The 25,027-nt window shown below is 43.3% G+C and overlaps 1 protein-coding gene across 5 annotated transcripts in view; it reads left to right on the forward strand.

The window, feature by feature from the left end:
- The window catches only part of LOC144671312 (metastasis-associated protein MTA1-like), a 99,648-nt gene extending 91,708 nt beyond the window's left edge, over positions 1 to 7,940 (forward strand). For 3 of the 5 annotated variants that reach the window (XM_078533128.1, XM_078533130.1, XM_078533129.1), the window contains 3 exons: positions 1,141 to 1,166; positions 4,064 to 4,218; positions 6,710 to 7,940. In XM_078533128.1, the coding sequence (XP_078389254.1) occupies positions 1,141 to 1,166; positions 4,064 to 4,218; positions 6,710 to 6,860 (332 nt within the window). In that variant the 3' untranslated portion in view covers positions 6,861 to 7,940. Of the gene's footprint in view, positions 1 to 1,140; positions 1,167 to 4,063; positions 4,219 to 6,244 lie in introns of all 5 variants that reach the window. The other 2 variants (XM_078533131.1, XM_078533132.1) reach the window with 1 other exon arrangement.
- The last annotated feature ends 17,087 nt before the right edge of the window (positions 7,941 to 25,027 follow it).

Here is a 25,027-nt window from a genome sequence, read left to right on the forward strand (position 1 = left end):
CTTCATCTTCGCTTACAGTTCCTGATAACTGCATTCTACAGGAGAAAGTGTCCAGGACAACTATTCCCCTGTGTTCAGAGGTCTTGGTCTCAGGTTAACCTGATTCATTTCCCGTCACCTCCCACACCAATGATTTTTAAACCGTAAATGGTTTTATTAATGTCACTCAGCACAGTATGCAGCTAGCTTCTTGCTTTTTTTTTGCTGTCTGACTATCCAGTTTCAGCACTGCCCCAGCCCATGTGCTGCACTGCATCCTTCCTAACTGCGTGTGGGGGTTGGTTGATAGATGCCTCATTATTCTGAAGTTGAGCCACCATGTACAGAATTCCTTTCTGTTCATTGTCAGACACATCTTGGAGCTCTGGTGTACTGCCCATCATCCTCTACCAAGGTACAATTCCACGGGCGCCAGTTGCTGTCTGTTGTTTCAACCGAGCAAGACTATCATGCTATCCTCATCTGCATAACTGCACTTGACAGCAGGGTGATCAGGAGCAGGAACCCTGGATGATGTCCCTGATGTAACTCCTGGGCATCAAGCCTCGACAGATCAAATGACTAGGTTTGAAGGAAATGTGTCAGTGCTCCGTCTTGCTTCATATTGATGTCTCATTCCTTCCTGTGCCAAGGAACAAACTGGTGACCTACCTCTGAGAAAGACTGTAGGTAGACTGCTGTGAATTGCTTGCGTTGCTTTCATGGACGCTGTCACTGATGAGCTCTCGGCGGTAGAGGGGGTGATGGTAATTCCTGCATGGTCCGTGGAGGTTGAACTCATTGACAAGATGAGGAAACTAGTTGAAATATGCAATCCACGACCATTGGCAGTGCATTTAGCATGAGTTTGATCATTAGCACTGAGGCCCTGGGTATTTAAACACACTTCATGCTAAGAAAACCCATTGATGGAGCCTGGGTGCAGAATCTTTTCAGGTGTGGACATTTCAATCAGGGAAAGAAGCAGAAATGACACACACCAGACTGGTTTCCCCAGAGCATGTATGAACATTTGCTCACTGCACAGTGTATTTGTCTGCAAACTGTTTTCCCCTGCTGCACAGTTGGAGATGAGACAGGCTTGTTATTGTGTAATCATCAAACACGTTACTGATCCTGTTCTTCTTGCTTCACGTTTAGCTAATCATGGACAAGTTAGACAAATGGTAAGTGTTTATTACACATGATGAATGTCACGTTTTTATACAGCTTTTTAAATATTTTTCTTGCATATGTGGGATCCCATTTCAGACACCCACTGTCCCCATCAAATACTCACTTGCAGAACAGGTACAGCGCAGGGTTACATGCAGAGTGAAACTCTCTATACTGTCCCCATCAGACACTCCGAGGGCAGCTACAGCACAAGGTTGGATACAGAATAAAGCTCCCTCTACACCTTCCCCATCGAACTCTCCCAGGACAGGTACAGCACGGGGTTAGATACAGAGTAAAGCTCCCTCTACACTGCCCCCATCAAACACCCCCAGGACAGGTACCGCACGGGGTTAGATACAGAGTAAAGCTCCCTCTACACTGTCCCCATCAAACACTCCCAGGGCAGGTACAGTACAGAGTTAGATACAGAGTAAAACTCCCTCCACACTATCCCCATCAAACACTCCTAGGGCAGGTACAGCACGGGGTTAGATACAGAGTAAAGCTCCCTCTACACTGCCCCCATCAAACACTCCCAGGGCACGTACAGCCTGGGGTTAGATACAGAGTAAAGCTCCCTCTACACTGCCCCCATCAAACACTCCCAGGGCAGGTACAGCACGGGGTTAGATACAGAGTAAAGCTCCCTCTACACTGTCCCCATCAAACACTCCCAGGACAGGTACAGCACGGGGTTAGATACAGAGTAAAACAGACCTTCTGTGCTCAACATGTACCTCAGTCCCAAACCCAGAAAAGTGCATCAACTGCCCAGTCTTGCAAAGATTGTTCATTTCCCTTTTAGCCAGTGAAGCAGAGGCGTAAAATAATTCAAATAACCCCACCCTGATTTCAGATCATAAGAATCACAAAACCGGTTTACTGCCTATCTAGAAACTCTCCAACATTGAGGAAATTAAGCTAATTAATATCAGCAAAGAAAAAGGTCTGGAAAAACTCAACGGTCTAAAATTTGACAAGTCCACAAGACCTGATTGCTTATCCCCTTGGGTTCTAACAGAGGTAGCTGCAGAGATATTGGATTCGCTGGTTATGATTTTCCAAAATCCTCAATTCTGGAATGGTCCCACTAACACTGTTATTCAAGAAAGGAGCGAGAGTGAAAACAACCTTCAATCAGGAAACTGCTGGAATCTCTTGAGGTGTCTTAACAATGCACTTAGAAATTGTAGTGTGATTAGTACAAGCCAACATGGCTTTACAAAAGGAAAATCCTGTTTGACAAATTTATTAGAGTTTTTTGAGGATGTAACCAGTAGGGTAGGTAAAGAGGAATCAGTAGATATAGTATACCTGGATTTCCAAAAGGCATTCGAAAAGATGCCACACAAAAAGCTAATTGGCAATATAAAGGCTCATGGAGTTGGGGGTAGTATATTAATATGGATAGAGGATTGGTCAATGGGCAAAAAGCAAAGAGTGGGGATAAATAGGACATTTTCAATTGGCAGGCTGTGGACTGCTGCAAGGCCTCAGCTATTTACAATCGCCATTAATGCCTTAGACGAAGAGACAGAGAGTAATATATCTACGTTTGCTGATGATACAAAGCTCGGTGGGAATGCAAGCTGTGAGGAGGATACCAAGAGGCTGCAAAGAGATACAGGCAGGTTAAGTGAGTGGGTAACCAGGTGGCAGATGGCATATAATGTGGGGATGGGTGAGGTTATTCATTTTGGTCGTAAGAATAGAAAAGCAAAATATTTTTTTAAAGTGTGAAACTTGCAAATGTTGTTCAGAGAGACTTGGTTGTACTTCCTACAATGAACACAAAAAGCTAGCATGCAGGCGCAGCAAGCAATTAGGAAAGCAAATGGCTTGTAGGCCTTTACTGCAAGGGGATTGGAGTACAGGAATAAAGAAGTCTTGCTACAGTGTGGTACAGGGCAGAGGTAAGGCCACACCTGGAATGCTGTGTGCAATTTTGGTCTCCATATTTAAGAAAAGATATGCTTGCATTGGAGGCAGTACAGCGAAAGTGCAGTAGATTGGCCCCTGGGATGAGAGGGTTGTCCTATGATTAGAGGCTGAGTAAATTGGATCTATATTCTCTGGAGTTTAGAAGTATAAGAGGTGATTTCATTGAAACACTCAAGATTGTGAAGGGACTTGACAGGGCTGGGGAATCTGGAACAAGGGAGCATAGTTTCAGGATAAGGAGTCAATCATTTAGAACTGAGATGAGAAATTTCTTTACCCAAGGGGTTGTGAATCTTTGAAATACTCTACCCTAGAGAGTTGTGGATCAGCTGAAGCTGGGATAGACTGATTTTTGGTGTCTCAGGGAATTGAGGGATATGGGGAGTGGGTGAGAAAGTGGAGTTGAAGCTGAAGGTCCGCCATGATCATATTGAATGTCAGAGCAGGCTCGACAGGCCATATGGTCTACTATTTTTTATGTTCTTGGCTGCCAAGTACAGATCAGGTTCCTCAGGTGTCCTGTCTCTGATGCTCAATAGTCACTGGGGAAATACGAGTTTGGTGTGACATGCAAACGTTTGGATTTAGAGCCTTACCACAGACATGAGCATCTGCCTCTATTCTGTGCTCTAGTGCAGTATCACTGGAACCAGCCAGAAGCTGTCGTCTTTCCCAGTGCTGTAGTGGGATTCTAGGCTCCATCCACCGCAAGTTGGGGAGGTTCAGTTTGTGTGCAGGTGTCTGGTTGTATAACCTCCAAACATTGTCTTCAAATGGTGATAATTACACAGCGCCGCTGGGGAATCAATGGGTCTTTGGGCTGTTTTTACCTCATCTCCCCTCCTCCTGCTCCCCGCCTTGTCTCCCCTCCCCCTGCTCCTCACCCCGTCTCCCCTTCCCTCTGCCCACTTTGCCGGTCCACTTCTTGTATTCCTGAGTATTAATCGTTTGTGTCCTGTGACAGACTGCCATTAACCGGGGCTACATGATTAATGGGAAACCATATTCAAGAAACTCCAAAGTGCTGAAGCCTGGGTCCCTTCCACCAATGAAGGGCAGGAGGATGAATTGGATCGACGCACCTGACGATGTTCTATTCATAGCGACAGATGAAACTCGGTAATTACCATTTTTATCCTATTTTACCTACAGCCAGCCCAGCAGCTTCGCAGTCAATAGCCGGCCTGCTCAGCTTAGTGAAGCACTCCTATTAGTACGACCTCCTATTTATGTCGGGGTTTGAAGTGTGAGCTGCAATTTGCACTTGCTCCTCCTCCTCATTTTAAAAAAAAATTCTTTCCTGGGGTGTGGGCGTCGCTGGCACAGCAGCCGCCTTGAACCCTCGATCTCCAACAGCGTTGCTCATTAGATGATAGATTAGTGGTAAATGTGTTTTTTTTTAAATTACTAGATCAATGTGATTCAACATAAATTAAGCTCATGCTGAAATCAGAAAATCAGATCCAGGCTTAACGGAAGGTGTACTACTGTACGGGAGACGGTGGCATAATGGTAATGTCACTGGGCTAGTAACCCCGTGGGTCTGGGTACACGGCTTCAAATCCCACCATGGCAGCTGGTGGAATTTAAATTAATAAATCCGGAATATAAAACCAGCCCCCAGTAATTATTGTTGTTGTAAAAAGCCATCATTGTAAAATCATCCCTAGGGAAGGAAAGCTGCTTTACCCGGCCTACATGTGACTGCAGACACACAGCAATGTTTCTGACTCTTAGCTGCCCTCTGAAATGGCCTAGCAAGCCAATTAGGGATGGGCAACAAATGCTGGCCTTACCAGCGACACCGACATCCCATGAAAGAATTTTTTTTTAAAAAAAAAGCATTGTTTACTCTCTCCGTTGTAAAGAAGCACCATGTGGATTTGGATTCAGACCTGCTGACAACACCAGTGGGTGGATAAAGACCACTATCTCTCTTCTCCTTCAAGTTGTTTGCCTCAACTACTCCTTGTGGTAACGAGTTCCACATTCCAAACCACACTCTGGATGAAGATGTTTCTCCCGAGTCCCCTATTGAATTTATTAGTGACTCGCTTGCATTTAACGTCCCAATCGAGATTGGATTGGAGAGGAATTTCCCCATTTTCCCCTCCCCACCCCACCCAAACCCCAAACGCATCACTCAGGTGATCACGGTTTTGGTTGGGGTGAAGTCTGTGTCTGTATTGTGATGCACGCAAGGTATCACAATTGTGTGGAACAGGCTGGGATAGACCTTTGTTTATGCATTATTGTTCCTCTGTACCATTAAATCCCTTTACTCCTCCGCTTCATTTTTGACTCCTGTTTCCCAAGCTGCCCTCATACCAAAATACATCACCTCGCACTCAACTGCGCTGGAATTAATTTGTTATTTAAATGCGCATTCTGCAAGTTTATTAACATCTTTTGCCACCATCCTCAATATTAACTGTTTTACCCCCCCCAATTTGGTGTCACCTGCAAATTTTGGAATGGTGCTTCCGATTGCCAAACTGTTTATGTAAACGGGTGAACAACTGTGGTCCCAGCACTGATCCCTGTGGAAGATCACTTTCCACCTTCAGCCACTTGTACTGTTGTGCAAACTCTGGTCCTGGCACAGTGAGTGCGTGTGGTTTTGGGCACCCCATTATAGGAAGGGCATTAAAGCCATAGAGAGCAGATTACAGCACAGCACAGATTCACCAGAATGATGCAGGGATAGGAAATGACAGCTGTAAGGAGAAGCATGAGCACTGAGACCATTTCCACTGGGGCAGAGAAGGCTAAGCGATGTCATGACAGGTTTTAAAGTTAAGAGTTTTGAAAGAATGAATGGGGAATGACTTTGTACGGCTTGGGGGTGAATGGTCAGCAATTTAGAATCATCAGTGGTAATGGTGCGTTTTTGGAATGGGGAATTCTTTTCCACAGGGAGTGGTTGAGGCAGAGACCATTGCATGTTTTAAGGGAAAGTGGATAACGGTTTGAAGTTGAGGTAAATACTTGGATATAGGGGCAGTGTGGGGTAAGATATGGCTCGAAGCACTAAGCTCTGGCCAGAGTATGTGAATGGGTGACAGGAAAAAGCAGAGGATAGGGCTATGAAAGCAGTTTGCACAGTCTTAATGTACATGCTTTATTCTATCCCACATTGATGCAGTGCTCCCTGGATCCATGTGGACAATACTTTGCCATTACATCACATTGCTCAGATCACCTATCAGTGCTCGTCACAACATCACAAAGAATAAACCTGTATTAGAATTGGAACAGAGAACACTGTAAAATGAGCCATGAGAAAAGAGTGGAGAAGCTCCAACAGCGAGACAGGTTGTCAAGGGGCCTCCTCGGGGAATACAGAATATTGATATGGTCATGTTTAAAAGCTTGGACTTTACACCCTTGTTAGTGAGGATGCTGTACTGCGGGCCACCCAGCAGGACTTAAAGACACACTGGGAAAGGATGTGAGGAAACAGAATAGCTTCTAGGTAGTTGACTTGAGACAACAACTGGATTCTTGCCTCTCCGATCAAAACCCAACTGAAACTGCTACTTTGACTTGGAAAGCTTGTCAGTTGTGCCAAATGCAGTTTTATTTAGTGTCTTTTTTTTCTTGAAACTAGGAAAGTGCGTAAGATGCTGGGCCCAGTAGATATGAAACGAGCAGCGCGTCAGCCCTACAGACAGATTCTCATCCGACAAGGACGCGCATCTTCTGCGTCGCAGCAGCCCAGGCAGCCCATGAATGAAGAACCAATAGTCATCGAGGATTAATGCAAAGTGGAGTTTTAATAAAGCGAGACTTGTAGTCCCTGTTATACTTGAACCTTCAGTACGCATGAAGTAGAGCTCCTGAACTAGACTCCAAATCAAGTGCTTGTCAGCCTCACGTTTAAGATCAAATTGAAGGATTATTATTTGAGTTAGATTTCCAGTTTCCTTCCAGAGTGGACAATAGCAGCGGACAGACAGTGGCCGGTGGCTACAGTTAAAGGCAGTTCCGACAGCCTCTTCCAGCCCCTTCTGGGTGGCTGCCACCTTTTGTCCCCACAGGAAGCGGAGCTGCCTCATGATGTTATTTGCGAACCTGAATGGCCTGTGGTTCTCTTTGTTCTTCGAACTATCCTCTCGCTCCAGTGTGTGCTGCTGGGGACCCCAGAACAATGTGGTCGTCTATGGCTTGGTAAAAGGTTTTTTTTTTAAAGAAAAAGAAAAGTAAAGAAAAAGATTTTAAGAATTCCTTTTATTTTGAGAATTGTCTGTAATAGTTTAAGGAGGTGCCGTTTCTCCTCGGTTTAAGAAGCAAGTTTTGTTTTTATGAACTGGTTGGCGTGCAGTTAATGCAGTGCATTGTTTTTGCATGTTACACTGTATATTGTATCCTTGAACCCATTTAAAATGGTGCAGTTTTCCAATGGAACCGAAGAGGAAAAAAAACTTTCTTAAAAGACTTTTTTTCATGTATGACCTTGAATCTTTCCATCACTTGAGATTCGTTATTGCAAGTTTCACAGTGAATAATTATGTACAAAATATTTTTCCATGTTTCTGACTTGGGTTGTGTTTGAAGCACCCTGATTTTCACAGTGACATATATTCCTACTACGAGGTTCTATAGTTTAGTGTGCTGATATGTACATACACTGCTAATGTAGTTGGTAAGTTAGTGTTATTCAGTCATTCCATAGGATTCAGGGAGGGTCAGTGGATGTAAAGTTTTACTGATTCTATTTGTAACCGCTTAAGGACGTACAGTGCTCCCTGGGGCAACTTGGACTTGGTGTCCATCACAGAACAGTCAAATGAAGCTCATCCTTAGCCATATGAAAACAATAAAGCATCAACTGAAATCTCTCCAAGTTACTTTCTTCTGCTCCAGCGTTTTATTTTGTCAACTGCTCTTGTGGCATCTCTGTGACAAGTTTCGGCACCTGTGTGGAGTTCTTGCACCCTGCTGTGGTGCAGACTTCTCACACTCCCTCAATTCTGAAACTATCCCCAAAGCTTAGAAAGTAGCACACGCTTTAACCCCACAATTCAAAAAAGGAGAGGGAGTAAACAGAACTATGGGCCAATTAGCCTAACATTAGTCAGCGGGATATTGCTAGAATCTATTAGGGACGTGACAAACACACATCATGTGATTGGGCAGAGTCAACACAATTTATGAAAGGGAAGTTGTGTTTGGCAAATCTCTGGATGTTTTTTTAGGATATAAGAAAGGTAAAAGGGGACCGATATCCACTGAATTTGGATTGCAAAAAGGTGGTAAAATAAGCTCTGAGGAAGGAAGCAAAGAGGCTACAAAGGGACAAATATAAAAGCAAAATACTGCGGATGCTGGAAATATGAAATAAAAACAAAATGCTGGAAAAACTCAGCTGGTCTGACAGCATCTGTGGAGAGAGGAACAGAGTTAATGTTTCAAGTCCACACAACTTCAGAGCTAAAGAGAAGTAAAAATATGATGGAATTAACTCATTCTGCTTTCTTACCTTTATGCCACTATCAGCACCTTTTTTGGTCTTCACCACTACCATTAACATTCCCTTTGTCATGTGTCCATGACATCTTTTGTCAATCTCTCCTCAGCCCCCACCTATCGTTGACTTTCTATCCTGCTTTACCTCCACTCCCCGCTTAAACGTATAAATTCCATTGCTTTCTACTTCTCTTTATCTCTGAAGAAGAGTCATACAGACTTGCAATGTTAACTCTGTTTCTCTCTCCACAGATGCTGTCAGACCTGCTGAGTTTTTCCAGCATTTTCTGTCTTTATTACAAAGGGACATAGATGAGTAGGCAAGAATGTGGCAAATGAAATATAATGTGGGAATGTGAGATGTTAACCACTTTGGAAGGGAAGATAGAAAAGCAGTATAATTTTTAGAAAGGTGAGAGATAGTGAAATATTAATATCCAGAGGGACCTGGGTCTCCTTATACACAAGTCACATCAAGTGATTAAAGCACACGGTATGTTAACCTTTATCATAAAAATGATTGGAGTATGAGAGTAAAAAAAGTTACTGCAATTATATAGGGCTTTAGTCAGACCACACCTGGAGTCCTGTGTACGGTTTTGATCTCCATACCTATGGAAGGATGAACTTGGCATGCCATGAAGGTTCACTAGATTGATTCCTGGGATGTGAGGATGGTTCCAAGAGGAGAGATTGAGTAGACTTGGCCTATATTCCCTAGAATTTAGACGGTTGAGAGATGATCTCATTGCAGCTTAGAACCTGAGGGGACTTGACCGGTAGATGCTGGGGAGATGTTGCTGCTGGCCAATCTGGGTCCCAATCTCAGGATAAGGGTTCAGCCACTTAGGACTGAGATGAGATTTTTCTCCACTCAAAGGATTGTAAATCTTTGAAATTCGCTTCCACAGTGCTGTAGAAGCTCAGTTATTGAGTATTCTAAGAAAATAAAGGTCAATCGACTTTTTTTGCTATGAATGGAATTAAGGGATACGGTGTTAGTGCAGGAAGGTGGAGTTGGGGCAGGTTTGAATGGCAGCCTGCTCACATTTCTTGTTCTTAAACTGCCCCTACTTTCGCTTTCCCACCACAAATGGGTAATGTCTTCTCTAAGTCGACCTTATCGAACCGCTTCATAATTTTAAAGACCTCAATTAGGTTACCTTTGAGGTTTTTTCCTAAAGAGGAGCCCCAGCTTGTCCAGCCTTTCCTCAAAGCTATAACCTGGAGTCATCCTAGTCATTCTTTTTCCTCAGTGCCTTAATATCCTTTTAGTAATAAGCAGCCCTGAACTGAACCCAGTACTCTTGCCCTGACACAGCTTCTTTTTAAGTTTAGCATAATTTCCCTGCTTTTCAGAGGGGATGGTAGCGTAGCGGTAACGTCACTGGACTAGTCATCCAGAGGCCCATGCTCTGGGGATTTGGGTTCAAATCCCACCACGGCAACTGGTGGAATTTAAATTCAATGACTGTCCTCTGGAATTGAAAGCTAGTCTCAGTAACGGTTAGCATAAAACTATCATCGATTACCATAAAAACCCATCTGGTTCACTAATGCCCATTTAGGGACGGAAATCTGCTGTCTGGCCTACATGTGACTCCAGATCCACAGCAATGCGGTTGACCCTTAAAATACCCTCTGAAATGGCCTAGCAAACCACTCAGCTCAAGGGATGGGTAACAAATGCTGGCCTTTGCCTGTGAGACCCACATCCCATCACAGCCTCATTTTAAAAAATGATTCCTCTCGAAATGAATCCCAGTGCTTTGCAGCTTTCTTAACCCATATTGCTGATTTTAATAATTTATGAATCAGAAATCCTGGATCCCTTTGCCCCTCCGCCTTACCCCTCACCCCTTCTGACAAAATGCATCCCTTTGGCAAATTGATTCAATATAGATTAATGTGTGTCATTTTTTTCAGTCTGCAACTTTTGGCTTTTTATATACATTATTAGTGACTGCAGTTCAAAAGTACTTAATTGGCTGTAAAATGCTTTGAGACGCCATATAAATGCAGTTGACTTTTCCTGATTCCCAAGACCAAACCGTTTATAGAAACGTGTATTTAATGGTGATGTACTGCATTCAGTGGATTTATAGAACTTGCTGCAGTCCGTTGAATGTAAAAAACAAAATGTACAAATGTCTTGATAGAGTTGAAGTCATAAATATGATTTCCAGTCAAGTTTTAATTAAATTTCAGCCTAAAAGGGTCTACATCATCTTTGAAAGGAACATAGGAACAAGAGTCGGCCATTTGGCCCCCTGAGCCTCCTTCACCATTCAATAACATAATGGCTGACCCGGTTGTGGTCTCGGCTCCGTTTCCTATCTGCCTCCCGTAACCTTTGACTTCCTTGCTGAACAAAAATGTGTCGAACTCTGCCTCAAATAAAGTCAAATACCTAGCCTCCACTACTTTCTGGAGAAGCGAATTCCACACAGCAATGACCCTTGTGGAGAAAAAGTTTCTCCTCATCCCTGTCTTAAAAGGGAGAAAACTCTGATCCCCCTGATTTTAGTCCCTCTCATGAGAGGAAACATCCTTTGAGTATCCACCCTAACAATTACCCTCAGGATCTTGTGTGTTTCAACAAGATCGCACCTCATTCTTATAAACTCCAATGGGTTATGTATAACCCGTTCAACCTTTCTTCATAAGATTTTTGATCTATGGCCAATTTTCAAACATTTTATTCATAAGGACAAGTTTTTCCCACTTCCTGACATTCCTAATTTAAGTTACGACACCACAGGTACCTGTACAACTAAGAGGACTCCAACAGTGAACAACATACAACCCTAGGCGATGAAATTCCGATTAAAATGGAAACCATCATTGATTGATATCACTTCATATCTCTTGTAACGTGTGGGGCTCAATCTTGTTGGGGAAAGACAGAATTTAGTTTTTATTTGTTTCACTTGAGATGAAAAGTATTGTTCCTTGGCCCTGTCTCAGGCACATAAAAGGAAATACCGACAAATTAAATTCTGATTAAACCCCATTTTTTGTTAAATCATTTATCCACTTCCTGCTTATTGTATTAACTCTTGAAGAAGTTTTACTCTGGGATTCAGTCAGAGCAATGCAATAAGAAGATACCTGCAGTTGCTGCCACAGAAATCACAGCGGACCTTCCCGCACTCTACCGGGCTCCGATCTGTTTAGACCACTAGATCAAAATGTGCTCTTCGTTACCAAGCTTAACCCAATGTGGCCCAATAAGGCTGAATTAACTTTTAAATCCCTTTAAAAATAAATCAAAATGACCAACATGTAGCAAGAGTACCTCAAGCCTTCCAAGAGTTTGGTGCACAATCTTAAGCAGGACTTCATAAACACCTTGTGTTTAGCTGGATCACCTTCAAAATAGGGAAGTGTTGTTGCAACTGTACAAGGTATTGGTGAGACCGCACCTGGAGTACTGTGCACAGTTTTGGTCCCCTTACTTGAGGAAGGACGTAGTTGCATTGGAGGTGGTTCAGAGGAGGTTCACTAGATTGATTTCAGAGATGCGGGGCTTGTCTTATGAGAGATTGAGCAGTTTAGGCCTATATTCGCTAGAGTTTAGCAGGATGAGAGGAGATCTAATTGAGGTATATAAGATGCTAAAGGGGATAGACAAAGTAGACGTGGAGCAGATGTTTCCCCTTGTGGGGCATTCTAGAACGAAAGGCCATAGTTTTAGGCTAAGGGGTGACAGATTTAAATCAGAGATGAGGAGGAATTACTTTTCTCAAAGGGTCATGAATCTGTGGAATTTACTACCTCAGAGTGCAGTGGATGCCGGGACGCTGAATATATTTAAGGAGATAGGCAAATTTTTAATTAGTAACGAGTTGAAAGGTTATGGGGAGAGGGCGGGAAATTGGAGTTGAGGCCAAAATGAGATCAGCCATGATCGTATTGAATGGCGGGGCAGGCTGGAGGGGTTGAATTGCCTACTCCTGCTCCTAGTTCTTATGTTCTTAACCACAATCCACGTGGCTCAGTTCATAGCACCCTCGCCTTTGAATCAGAGGGTTGTGGGTTCATGTCCCACTCCTGGAAAACCAAGAACTGTGATTGTACTCGAAAGAAGTTGCAATCTGTGACTGTTGGTAACTCGAAAAGAGTTTCCCTGATATTTAACATAACTGCAGTCACTTTAATTACACTCAACAGTCACTCATTAACTCTGACGCAGCTTTAATTATTGATTCCCAGTTACAAATTATGGATTCAGTGCCAATTGTTGCACAGCAATCCAGTCTCACTTGTTTAGGGAGTGTTCACATGCTTAACCAGTTTCTTGCTGCATTTACCAGTGGGGGAAGCAGTGTTCCTAGGGTAATCATTGGAACAGACACCAGCTCAGTCATTCACAATTACTCCCAATTCAACCCAGACTCCAAAGCGGTGGAGTCTGACCTTGAAACAACGAGTGTTGCAGACTGGAAAACCAGCCTCAACATCGAAACTCCACACGTGCGTCTTAAGAGGCGGTACATTAAAATACTGGTTCTGAAGTAGAAAAGAGACCCTCATGTTTCTGATTGATTCACCAGATGTGAATGGCACTGGCAAGGCCAACTTTTATTGCTCATTCCTAACTGTCCTTGAGAAGGTGCTAGCGAGCTGCTGCCATTTCACCACTGCAGTCCATCTGGTGTGGATACATCCGCATTGGTGTTAGGAAGGGAGTTCCAGGATTTTGGCCCAGTGATGCTGCAGGAATGGCAATGAGGAATGTAGTGGACCTAATCATCGGGGCTGGGCAGGTGGGCGGAGTGTGGAGCAGTGACTGGGTTTGAGGGAGTGGGATGGGGTCTAACTGCTGTTCGTGAAATTGAGGAACGACTTTGATGTCAGTGTAAAACTCTCAACATAATCTATAGGGGTCGGGGACCCTTCTTGAAAATGATGCTTGAAGGAAGAGTTTGCACTTTTTCTTTCAATCCAACATTTCACCTTTTGAAGTTCTCATTTTCAAAGGTTAAATCGGGAGCAGCTAGAGACACATTCAGTGCTCCTTGGACCTTAGTTACTCTTTTTTTTTCCTTGAACTGTTGAATCAAATCACTTGAACTCTCAGCTGCTACGGCCATTAATAATCCCCATAGCATTTCACACCATCTCAAAACAAAATAAATTAATCTGCAATACCGAGGACTCGTGTCCCTTTGGAGGGGGTTAACTGCTGTGAAAGGCTTTTTTTTAATTATGGAGAGAGTCTGCAGGGAGCTCAAAACAGTGAGGTTTATTAAGGATGAAACTAAACACGTAATCATAGATATAAATATTCCACCTCATAATCAAATCTTTATTACTTATTCTTATTGAAGTTTATATTGATTTATAGTATATGGTTTATATTGGCTAATGGTAGGCAAAGTCTTCTTATCTCATTAAAGCAAACCAGTTCGTTGACTACAAAGAGCATTTTATCAGTGTTCCGCGGGTGACTATTCTGTCATAACCTTTTAAACTCAGGCAAGTTTCTCTTTCTGACATCTCAAGATAATCCTTATCCTTCCCTTTCATAGGTACATAAACTTGAGGCGGTGAGACATTGATTAGTAATCATTATTAATAAATAAACCATAGCAAGCAGTACTGATAAAATCAACGTCACTATCCTCCCGAGCTAAGGACTCATCAAGTAGTTTGCAAGTAATGTCCTCTTGACTACTTATGTAGTTGCCGATTCTGGTTGAATGTGTTCCAGGGGCATGGCCAATTGGGAAGAGAACAGGCCCTTTGTTACCCAATTGCTTTAATCTTGACTGTTAGTGAGACGTGGAGATATTGTGGCGCAGTGGTAGTGTCCCTACCTCTGGACCAGAAGCTCTGGGTTAAAGTCACACTTAAGGACTCAGCCACGGAAGGTGTGTTCCTAACATAGCCTAACAGGTTGATTATCAGCCTGTAAATCCTTCCAAAACATCTGATTGCAAGCGGTAAGAGCGGGAGAGTTTCCTGGTCATCCAAACTGCAGAAGGCGATAGCAAACCACTGCAGTACTTTGCCCAGCATAATCATGGACCAATCCAATGGGAGTCCATGGTTGCCAACAGGGGTAGGAACCTGAAAGCGAAGGTTAGTAAGACAGTACTTTTCCTCATTTTCAATATTTGTCACAACTAATAAATGAACATGTTCAAAGGAAATGCCCAAAATAACCACCGTTTAGTTTTATCTTCCTATGATCTTTCTACTGGGTTTTGCTCGTTGCAATGTCCTGGAGATTATTCTTCAACTTCTGGAAACTCGAGGACAATCCTGGAGGACTGTCAACTCGACATTAACGCCTTGTGAGATTAGTAAAAGTGTGCTGTACCTTTATAGGTTTATCTACACTCCTGAGTGCAAAGCTCATACATAAGTGTGTTCTACCTGCATGTGCTTAGTGTGTAAGCATGTTCCTTTAATATACCATAGTTGCGTTCTTCAACTCCAGCCCTCTACACACACACGCATGTGTATTGATATCATTATCTGTGAACATTCTCCTCTCTAATTATTGACTGCATTTAATGCCCTTCACTTCCTTATCTTTGCTAGATAATTATTACACAAAACCCATTATTCCTTCATTGTTGCATCCAAATCCCAGACACTCTGTCATCAATCCGCTAGAAAAATTCATGTGGTTCTGTGTGTTGGGGATTGATTTACAGGCCATTCCTTCCCGCAGGCCTATTATACGATAACGCATATTCAAACAGCTATTTTATGTTAATATATATCTAAACTCTACAAGGTTGAGTTTAATGGAATTTCTAAGCAAACCTTTATAGTTTAAAAAAAAACCTAATCGTTATCACATTGCTATTTGCTGTATTTCAGATCAAAATCTCACCTCTCCACCACCCCACCCCAAATTTGTTTCATTGCAGGTTTTGGTTTTACTCTTATTTCTCATTTTTTGCTTTAGGGTGGCAGCTGTTCATCATTCTGCTATTCACACCTGCTCGAGACACATGTTTCTTTACTTGTCCCATTATCACTCTCTCTAGCCTTGCACCACCATTCATTTTGTCATTTCATCTCTCCTGTCTTCCACCCTATCACAGACCTTCCCTTTTGTTCTTTTTCCCAACCCTCCCTCCTGTAAATTGCCTTTTATTGCAGCATGACATCACTTGAAAGGAAATGTGTCATGTGATCCACTTTTGGTTTCACTTTTGCTTTTCAGCAGAGCACATACACACAGCTCTGCAACTCATGTCTTCAAGCTTTATACCTCTATATATCTGTTCTCATGTGTCTAGTCTCAATAAATGAACCCACAACGTGTTTACACAATCTCTTATGAGTAATTGGTGCCTTTATTTTATAAAATACAAAAACAAACTATCACATTTCAAACTTTTCTCAGTTTTGATGAAAGGTCTCAGACCTGAAACATTAACTCTCTTTCTGGGTGCAGTCACAATGTTGGGGGTTTACTATAGCCCTCCCAATTGCCAGCGGGAGATTGAGGAACAGTTGTGTAGGCAGATTTTGGAAAGATGTAAAAGCAATAGGGTTGTTGTGGTGGGTGATTTTAACTTTCCCTATATTGACTGGGAATCACTTAGTGCTAGGGGTTTGGATGGTGCAGAATTTGTAAGGTACATCCAAGAGGGCTTCCTGAGACAATATGTAGATAGTCCAACTAGGGAAGGGGCAATACTGGACCTGGTATTAGGGAATGAACCCGGCCAGGTGGTCGAAGTTGCAGTAGGGGAGCATTTCGGGAAAAGTGACCATAATTCAGTAAGTTTCAAGGTACTGGTGGATAAGGATAACAGGAGTCCTCGGGTTAAGGTGCTTAATTGGGGGAAGGCTAATTATAACAATATTAGGCAGGAACTGAGGAATCTAGACTGGAGGTGGATGTTTGAGGGCAAATCAACAACTGACATGTGGGGGGCTTTCAAACGTCAGTTGATAAGAATTCAGGACCGGCATGTTCCTGCTAGAATGAAGGATAAGCATGGCAAGTTTCAGGAACCTTGGATAACGAAGGATATTGTGAGATTAGTCAAAAAGAAAAGGGAAGCATTTGTAAGGGCTAGAAGGCTGGGAACAGATGAAGCCTGTGGAGAATATAAAGAAAGTAGGAAGAAACTTAAGCAAGGAGTCAGGAGGGCTAAAAGGGTCATGAAAAGTCACTGGCAACCAGGATTAAGGAAAATCCCAAGGCCTTTTATACATATGTAAAAAGCAAGAGGGTAGCCAGGGAAAGGGTAGGCCCACTCAGGGACAGAGGTGGGAATTTGTGTGTGAAGCCAGAAGAAATGGGAGAGATACTAAATGAGTACTTCTCATCAGTATTCACCAAAGAGAAGGACTTAGCAGTTGACTTGTCTAGGGAAGAGTGTGTAGATAGCCTGGATCATGTTGAGATCAAAAAAGAGGAGGTGTTAGGCATCTTGAAGAATATTAAGGTGGATAGGTCCACAGGGCCAGATGGGATCAACCCCAGAATACTGAGGGAGGCAAGGGAGGAGATTGCTGGGGCCTTGACAGAAATCTTTGTATCCTCACTGGCTACAGGTGAGGTCCCAGAGGACTGGAGAATGGCCAATGTTGTTCCATTTTTTAAGAAGGGTAGCAGGGATAATCCAGTAAATTACAGGCCGGTGAGCCTTACGTCAGTGGTAGGGAAATTATTGAAGAAGATTCTTCGTGACAGGATTTACTACCATTTGGAAGCAAATGGGTGTATTAGTGCGAGGCAGCATGGTTTTGTGAAGGGGAGGTCGTGTCTCACTAACTTGATCGAGTTTTTCGAGGAAGTGACAAAGATGATCGATGATGGAAGGGCAGTGGATGTTATCTACATGGATTTCAGTAAGGCCTTTGACAAGGTCCCTCATGGCAGACTGGTACAGAAAGTAAAGTCGCACAGGATCAGAGGTGAGCTGGCAAGATGGATACAGAATTGGTTCGGTCATAGAAGACAGAGGGTAGCAGTGGAAGGGTGCTTTTCTAAATGGAGAGCTGTGACTAGTGGAGTTCCGCAGGGATCAGTGCTGGGACCTTTGCTGTTTGTAGTATACGTAAATGATTTGGAGGAAAATGTAACTGGGCTAATTAGTAAGTTTGCAGATGACACTAAGGTTGGAGGAGTTGCAGATAGTGAAGAGGATTGTCAAAGGGTACAATGGGATATAGATCGGTTGGAGACTTGGGCGGAGAAATGGCAGATGGAGTTTAATCCAGACAAATGCGAGGTAATGCATTTTGGAAGGTCTAATATAGGTAGGAATTATACAGTAAATGGCAGAACCCTTAAGTGCATCGACGGGCAGAGAGATCTGGGTGTACAGGTCCACAGGTCACTGAAAGTGGCAACGCAGGTGGATAAGGTAGTCAGGAAGGCATATGGCATGCTTGCCTCCATCGGCAGGGGTATTGAGTATAAAAGCTGAGAAGTCATGCTGCAGCTGTATAGAACCTTGGTTAGGCCACACTTGGAATATTGCGTGCAATTCTGGTCACCACATTACCAGAAGGATATGGAGGCATTGGAGAGGGTGCAGAGGAGGTTTACCAGGATGCTGCCAGGTCTGGAGGTTATTAGCTATGAGGAGAGGTTGGAGAAACTCGGATTATTCTCGCTAGAGCGACGGAGATTGAGGGGTGACTTGATAGAAGTTTACAAAATTATGAGTGGCATGGACAGAGTAGATAGTCAGAAGCTTTTTCCCAGGGTGGAAGAGTCAATTACTAGGGGACATAGATTTAAGGTGAGAGGAGAAAACTTTAGAGGAGATGTGCGGGGCAAGTTTTTTACACAGAGGGTAGTGAGTGTCTGGAATTCGCTGCCAGAGGAGGTGGTGGAAGCAGGTACGATAGTGGTGTTTAAGAGGCAGTTTGACATAAACATGAAGAGGATGGGAATAGAGGGATACGGACCCCGGAAGTGCAAAATGTTTTAGTTTGACGGGCAATATGATCGGTGCAGGTTTGGAGGGCCGAAGGGCCTGTTCCTGTGCTGTACTTTTCTTTGTTTTGTTCTTTCTCTCTTCCCGGATTCTTCCGGACCTGCTGAGTATTCCCAGAATTTTCTGTTTTATTTCAGATTTCCAGCATCTGCAGTATTTTGCTTTGGTATTGGTTGTAATATTGTCAGTTGGCACGACTCACTGCGGACAGTGCGCTGTAATAACAAGCCCCACTGTTCCCCGAGCCACCACAAATGCAAAAAAGATTTGACCAAACCACCAAATTTCCCCAATTCTACCGAACTGTTTAATTTATGTTAACAGAATACGAGCACCAGGTTTGTAAACTTAATAAGTAAATAACTGTTTATTGAACAAACTATCGTTAACCAGTGGCAAAAGAAAGAAATATGAACTGCTCATTTCTAACACTATAACTTAAACTCTACCCCCTTGTTAAATCCCTATATACACACAAGACACATAAGACACACAAAAACATGATTTCAAGGGTGGGATAAAATAGTTCAATAGCACCAATTCTGGGATACAGGACTCGATGGGTTGATTTTGGTTGATGTCTTCCAAATTCTTTTCAGTTCTTGTTGATGACATGAGGTGGTCTTCCAGCACTTTCAGTATTTAGTTCACTGATTGAGCACCTGCCTTTCAATGTCTCTAACAGTGCTTTTCCCCTTTGCCTCTTGACAGGGGTTTTCAGAGAAAAAATTAACAGCTAGCTATTATTGTGGAATTACTGGAATCTTCTACACACAGGTAAAAGCGGTTTTAGGTCTTGTTCCTTTCTGGCTAGGAGCTCTCACACAAAACCTGGTCACCTGGTCAGGAGCTGATTAAAATGCTGTTGTCAGGCAGCTCCCTTAGTCCAGGACTCCTTTCTGGCACCATCCTGCCTTTCATGGCACACTCTGTTCCAGGATTGCAACATTGTATACATCTCTCATCCTGTTCCAGTGGACATGTCTTTCAAACTGCAGCCATTGTAATTTTAATCCACAATCCAACAGAAAATAAAAATATATGTTCCTTACACAGATTTAATCATTTTTTTAATTAAGAAAAAAATGATTTTCCAATGTTGATTTATTTTGCATTGAAATGCAGAGTAAGATGTAATTATTGTTTATTCTTGGGCAACGTAATGGTGTACTGTTCCTGTGTGAGTGATTGGCTGAGCTTCAGCTACAAAATGTGTTTTAATTTCTGCTAACACTATGTAAGTTTGTAAGTAAAGAGCAACAGCAATGGATGTTTATATAGTACCCATAACAGAGTAAAATGCCCCAAGACATTCTAATGCAGCGTCATCAAACTAAATTTAAAACAAAAATCGAATTACCTGGAAAAACTCAGCAGGTCTGGCAGCATCGGTGGAGAAGAAAAGAGTCGACGTTTCGGGTCCACACGACCCTTCAACAGAACTAAACTACATTTAACACTGAATCACATAAAGAGACACTGAGGGCAGTTTTAAGGACTGCCTGGAGAGAGGTAGAGAGGTGTGGAGATTTAAGGAGGGAATTCCAGAACTTGGGGCCCAGACAGCTGAAGGCACAGCCATCAAGGGTCAAGCGATGAGTACTGGGGATATGCAAGAGGCTGGACTTGGAGGAACACAGAGCTCTCAGCCTCATAAATCTTACTGTGATTTTATATCCAGGGTGAAAGACTTGGTTAAAATAAAATACTGCAGATGCTGGAAATCTGAAACAAAAACAAACATTGCTGGAAAAACTCAGCAGGTCTGACAGCATCTGTGGAGAGAAAGTCAGAGTTAACATTTCGAGTCCGTATGACTCTTCTTCAGAACTAAAGAGAAGTAAAAATGTGGTGAAATATATACTGTTTAAGGTGGGGGGGGAGGTGGGACAGGTGAAGCTGGATAGAGGGCCAGTGATAGGGGGAGGCAAAGGAGAGATTGCAAAAGATGTCATAAACAAAAGGTGGAAGGGATGGTGATACTGGCTAAAGGGGGTGCTAATAGTGACATTGAGAGTAGAAAAGCAGGATGAGCAAGTGACAGATGGCCCTAGTGGGGCTGGAGTGGGGGAGGGGACGGTGTGGGAGAAAAGATCAAAATAGGCTAAAAGGTGGGAATAAAACAATGAATGGAAATAAATTTTATAAATAATAGAAATAGGTGGGGAAGAAATATATATATGTAAAAATTAAAAGATAAATATTTGAAAAAAGGGATCAAAAAGGGGGTGGGGATGGAGGAGAGAGTTCATGATCTGAAGTTGTTGAACTCAATGTTAAGTCCGGAAGGCTGTAAAGTGCCTAGTCGGAAGATGAGGTGCTGTTCCTCCAGTTTGCGTTGAGCTTCACTGGAACAATGCAGCAGGTCAAGGACAGACATGTGGGCATGAGAGCAGGGTGGAGTGTTGAAATGGCAAGTGACAGGGAGGTCTGGGTCATGCTTGCGGACAGACCGAAGGTGTTCTGCAAAGTGGTCACCCAGTCTGCGTTTGGTCTCTCCAATGTAGAGGAAACCGCATTGAAAGCAGCGAATGCAGTAGACTAAATTGAGGGAGATGCAAGTGAAATGTTGCTTCACTTGAAAGGAGTGTTTGGGCCCTTGGACGGTGAGGAGGGGGGAAGTAAAGGGGCAGGTGTTGCACCTTCTGCAGTTGCATGGGAAGGTGCCGTGGGAGGTGGGGGTTGAGGTGCAGGGGGTGATGGAGGAGTGGACCAGGGTGTCCCGGAGGGAACGGTCCCTACGGAATCCCGACAGGGGTGTGAAGGGAAGGTGTGTTTGGTAGTGGCATCATGCTGGAGTAGGTGGAAAGACTTGGTCATAGTTTCAATGAATTGATGGGAGGCTGTACTGGTCTCAGTGACCAGAGCCCTCAGAATTTCAGTTTCAGTCAGAATAAGGAGCAGCACTTTCTTCCGAATTCACATATAAGCATTCTACCCCCAAAGATACAGCGGTTTCCATACTGCTTCCCACCCCCACTCCCACCCCCCTCCTCATTGCAGGGCAGCCACATTGATATTTCGTGTTCTGGGTGTGCTCTGTGGACAGGGACCATCCCCTTCAAAGCTAACGAAGACCCAAGAGAAAGTTGCACAGTTGCTGGCACTGCCTGTACCGTTCAAACTCCCAGTGCGTGAGTCAACGCGGTGTCTCATGAACATTCGGAGGTGAAGTTCATGGAATGCAACAGCTTCACCTGCCATCTGAATGTTCAATGGCTGTCAGCCTTGTTCCTCACCTCAACATAGTCCCTCCACCTGGAGTTCAGAGTTCACCAGCAACATGCTGCTGAATCGAAGAACATAGAGAAGAACAAGGACAGAAGAGAGAGGAGCAGGAGTAGGCCATTCGGCCCCTCGAGCCTGCTCCGCCATTCAGTAAGGTCATGGCTGATCTGTCTGTGTTTTGAATTCCACATTCCCATCTAACCCCCGAAACCTTAGCCTAACAAGAATCAATCCACCTCTGCCTTAATAAGAAAATAAGAAACAGGAACAGGAGTAGACCAAGGAGAGAAGCAAAGGCTAAGAAGGGGAAAGATCCCCATAAGGTTGAGGGAGGAGGCAACATCTAATCCTGAGTATGACATTTGTCAGAGGCCATGGTAGATGCCACGACCTGACTGTCCAAAACAAATGGAGACTTACGGATATAAGGTCCTATGACCAAGACTGCTGGCAAGTTTTAAACGCACATCATCAAATTCTGATGAAAGTTCACTGGCCTGAAACATTAACTCTGTTTCTCTCCACAGATGCTGCCTGATCTGCTGAGTATTTCCAGCATTTTCTGTTTTTATTTAATCAAATTAGATTGTGACATTTTTACACAATCAAGTGTTTAAGTCTATAACGTATATAAGTATATAATGTATAATGATAAATCTGTAAACCCTGCTGCTGCACATTGAATATATTTTTTACAATTGCCTCTGCTTTAATATTTATGCATTCAAAACAGTAAAGCTTGGGAAACCTCAGCTCCAGGACATCACTGCAGGAGTTCCTCAGGCCAGTGTCCTCGGCCCAACCACCTTCAGCTGCTTCATCAATGACCTTCCTTCCATCATAAGGTCAGAAGTGGGGATGTTCGCTGATGATTGCACAATATTCAGCACCATTCGCGATTCCTCAGATACTGAAGCAGTCCATGTCCATGTGCAGCAAGACCTGGACAATATCCAGGCTTGGGCTGATAAGTGGCAAGTAACATTCGCGCCACACAAGTGCCAGACAATGACCATCTCCAACAAGAGAGAATCTAACCATCTTCCCTTGATATTCAACAACATTACCATCGCTGAATCCCCAACTATCAACATCCTGACCAGAAACTGAACTGGACTAGCCATATAAATACTGTGGCTACAAGAGCAGGTCAGAGGTTGGGAATCCTGCAGCGAGTAACTCACCTCCTGACTCCCAAAACCTGTCCACCATCTACAAGGCACAAGTCAGGAGTGTGATGGAATACTCCCCATTTGCCTGGGTGAGTGCAGCTCCAACAACACTCAAGGAGCTTGACACCATCCAGAACAAAGCAGCCCGCTTGACTGGCACCCCATCCCTCACCTTCAACATTCACTCCCTCCACCACCAACGCACAATGGCAGCAGTGTGTGTACCATCTACAAGATCCACTACAGCAGCTCACCAAGGCTCCTTCAACAGCACCTTCCAAACCTGTGACCTCTACCATCTAGAAGGACAAGGGCAGCAGATACATGGGTACACCATCACCTGGAAGTTCCCCTCCAAGCCACTCACCATCCTGACTTGGAAATATATCGCCGTTCCTTCACTGTCGCTGGGTCAAAATCCTGGAACTCCCTCCCTAACAGCACTGTGGGTGTACCTACACCACATGGACTGCGGCAGTTCAAGAAGGCAGCTCATCACCACCTTCTCAAGGGCAACTAAAGATGGGAAATAAATGCTGACCTTCCAATGAGGCTCACCTCCCAGGGACAAATATAAAAACTAGTTGAATCTGATGCAAATGACTTTTGTATGGAGTCAAATAGCCTGGCTGTTTAAGTATTAATCATTGAATATATCTATATAACTATAAAACTATATAACCACAACTGTATAACTCTAACTATATATCTATATAACTATAGGCCGGTTATCCTAACATCTGTCTTAGGGAAAGTGCAAGAATCCATTATTAAGGAGGTTACAGCAAAATTGGATACAAAATTTACTCAGTGGCAGGAAACAAATGGTAATTGTTGATCAAGAAGTTTGCCAACAACACAAAAATTGGATACGTGGTAGATAGCGGGGAGGATTGCTGGAGACTGCAGGAAGATATCAATGGACTGGTCAGGTGGGCAGAAAAATGGCAAATGGAATTCAACCCAGAGAAATGTCAGGTGATGCATTTGGGGAGGTCACACAAGGCAAAGGATTACACAATAAATGGGAGGATACAGAGGGGTGTAGAGGAAGTGAATGTCTTTGAGTGAATGTCCACAGATCCTTGAAGGTAATAGGGCAGATGGATAAGGTGGTTAAGAAGGCACATGGAATCCTTTCCTTTATTAGCCGAGGCATAAAATATAAGAGCAGCAAGGTTATGCTGGAACTATATAAAACATTAGGCCACAACTTGAGTACTATGTGCAGTTCTGGCCACCTCATTACAGAAAGGATTTAATTGCACCAGAGAGATGGACAAAATTGTGAGGGGCCTGGATAGAGTGGATGGGAAGGGCCTATTTATTTTAGCAGAGAGGTCAGTGACTAGGGAGCATAGATGTAAAGTGATTGGTAGAAAGATTAGAGGGGAGATGAGGAAAGATTTTTTCACCCAGAGGGTTGTGGGGGTCTGGAACTCACTGCCTGAAAGGATAGTAGAGGCAGAAACCCTCAACTCATTGAAAAGGTGTTTGGATCTGCACCTCAAGTGCCGTAACCTGCAGGGCTACGGACCAAACACTGGGAAGTGGGATTAGGCTGGACAGCTTGTTTTTTGGCCGGCAGAGACACAGTGGCCTCTTTCTTTGTCATAAGCTTCCTATGGTTTCTACATCCTTAAGTGACTCTAGACAAATAGTGGTTGATGAATGTCTTATTTGTAAAAAATGGGCAATTGATTGCACCTTTTAATTCCTGATATTATGAAAATGAAAATACCATTTGATAAGGGATTTATTTGCTGGAGTGTGTAAGTATTTACCATGCAAAATTTGTTAACTGATGACTATTTATGTGCCAAATCTATCCTCAATACAATGACTATTTGGAAAATACACACAGCTAGCTGATACCAGTCCTCTAGAGTGTCTGAATTCACAGTAGTATTTTTAACCAATAAGAAGTAATCAAAGAAAATGCAAAAATGCATCATTTTGTTTAATGTTCCTATAATTTTTCTCCCGAGTTTTTCTCGCTCAATTAGTCAGAGGCTATTCCTGGAGACACCCATCCTGGAGGGTCGGTAACCTATAATTTGTGGGTTGAGTTTAAAAGTCTGGGAATTCGTGAACATTCGGGTCACTTGGAGAGCAACACTACCAATCGCTCAC

Source organism: Cetorhinus maximus, chromosome 32 (assembly GCF_964194155.1).
Source record: "Cetorhinus maximus chromosome 32, sCetMax3.hap1.1, whole genome shotgun sequence".
Taxonomy (NCBI): Eukaryota; Metazoa; Chordata; class Chondrichthyes; order Lamniformes; family Cetorhinidae; genus Cetorhinus; species Cetorhinus maximus.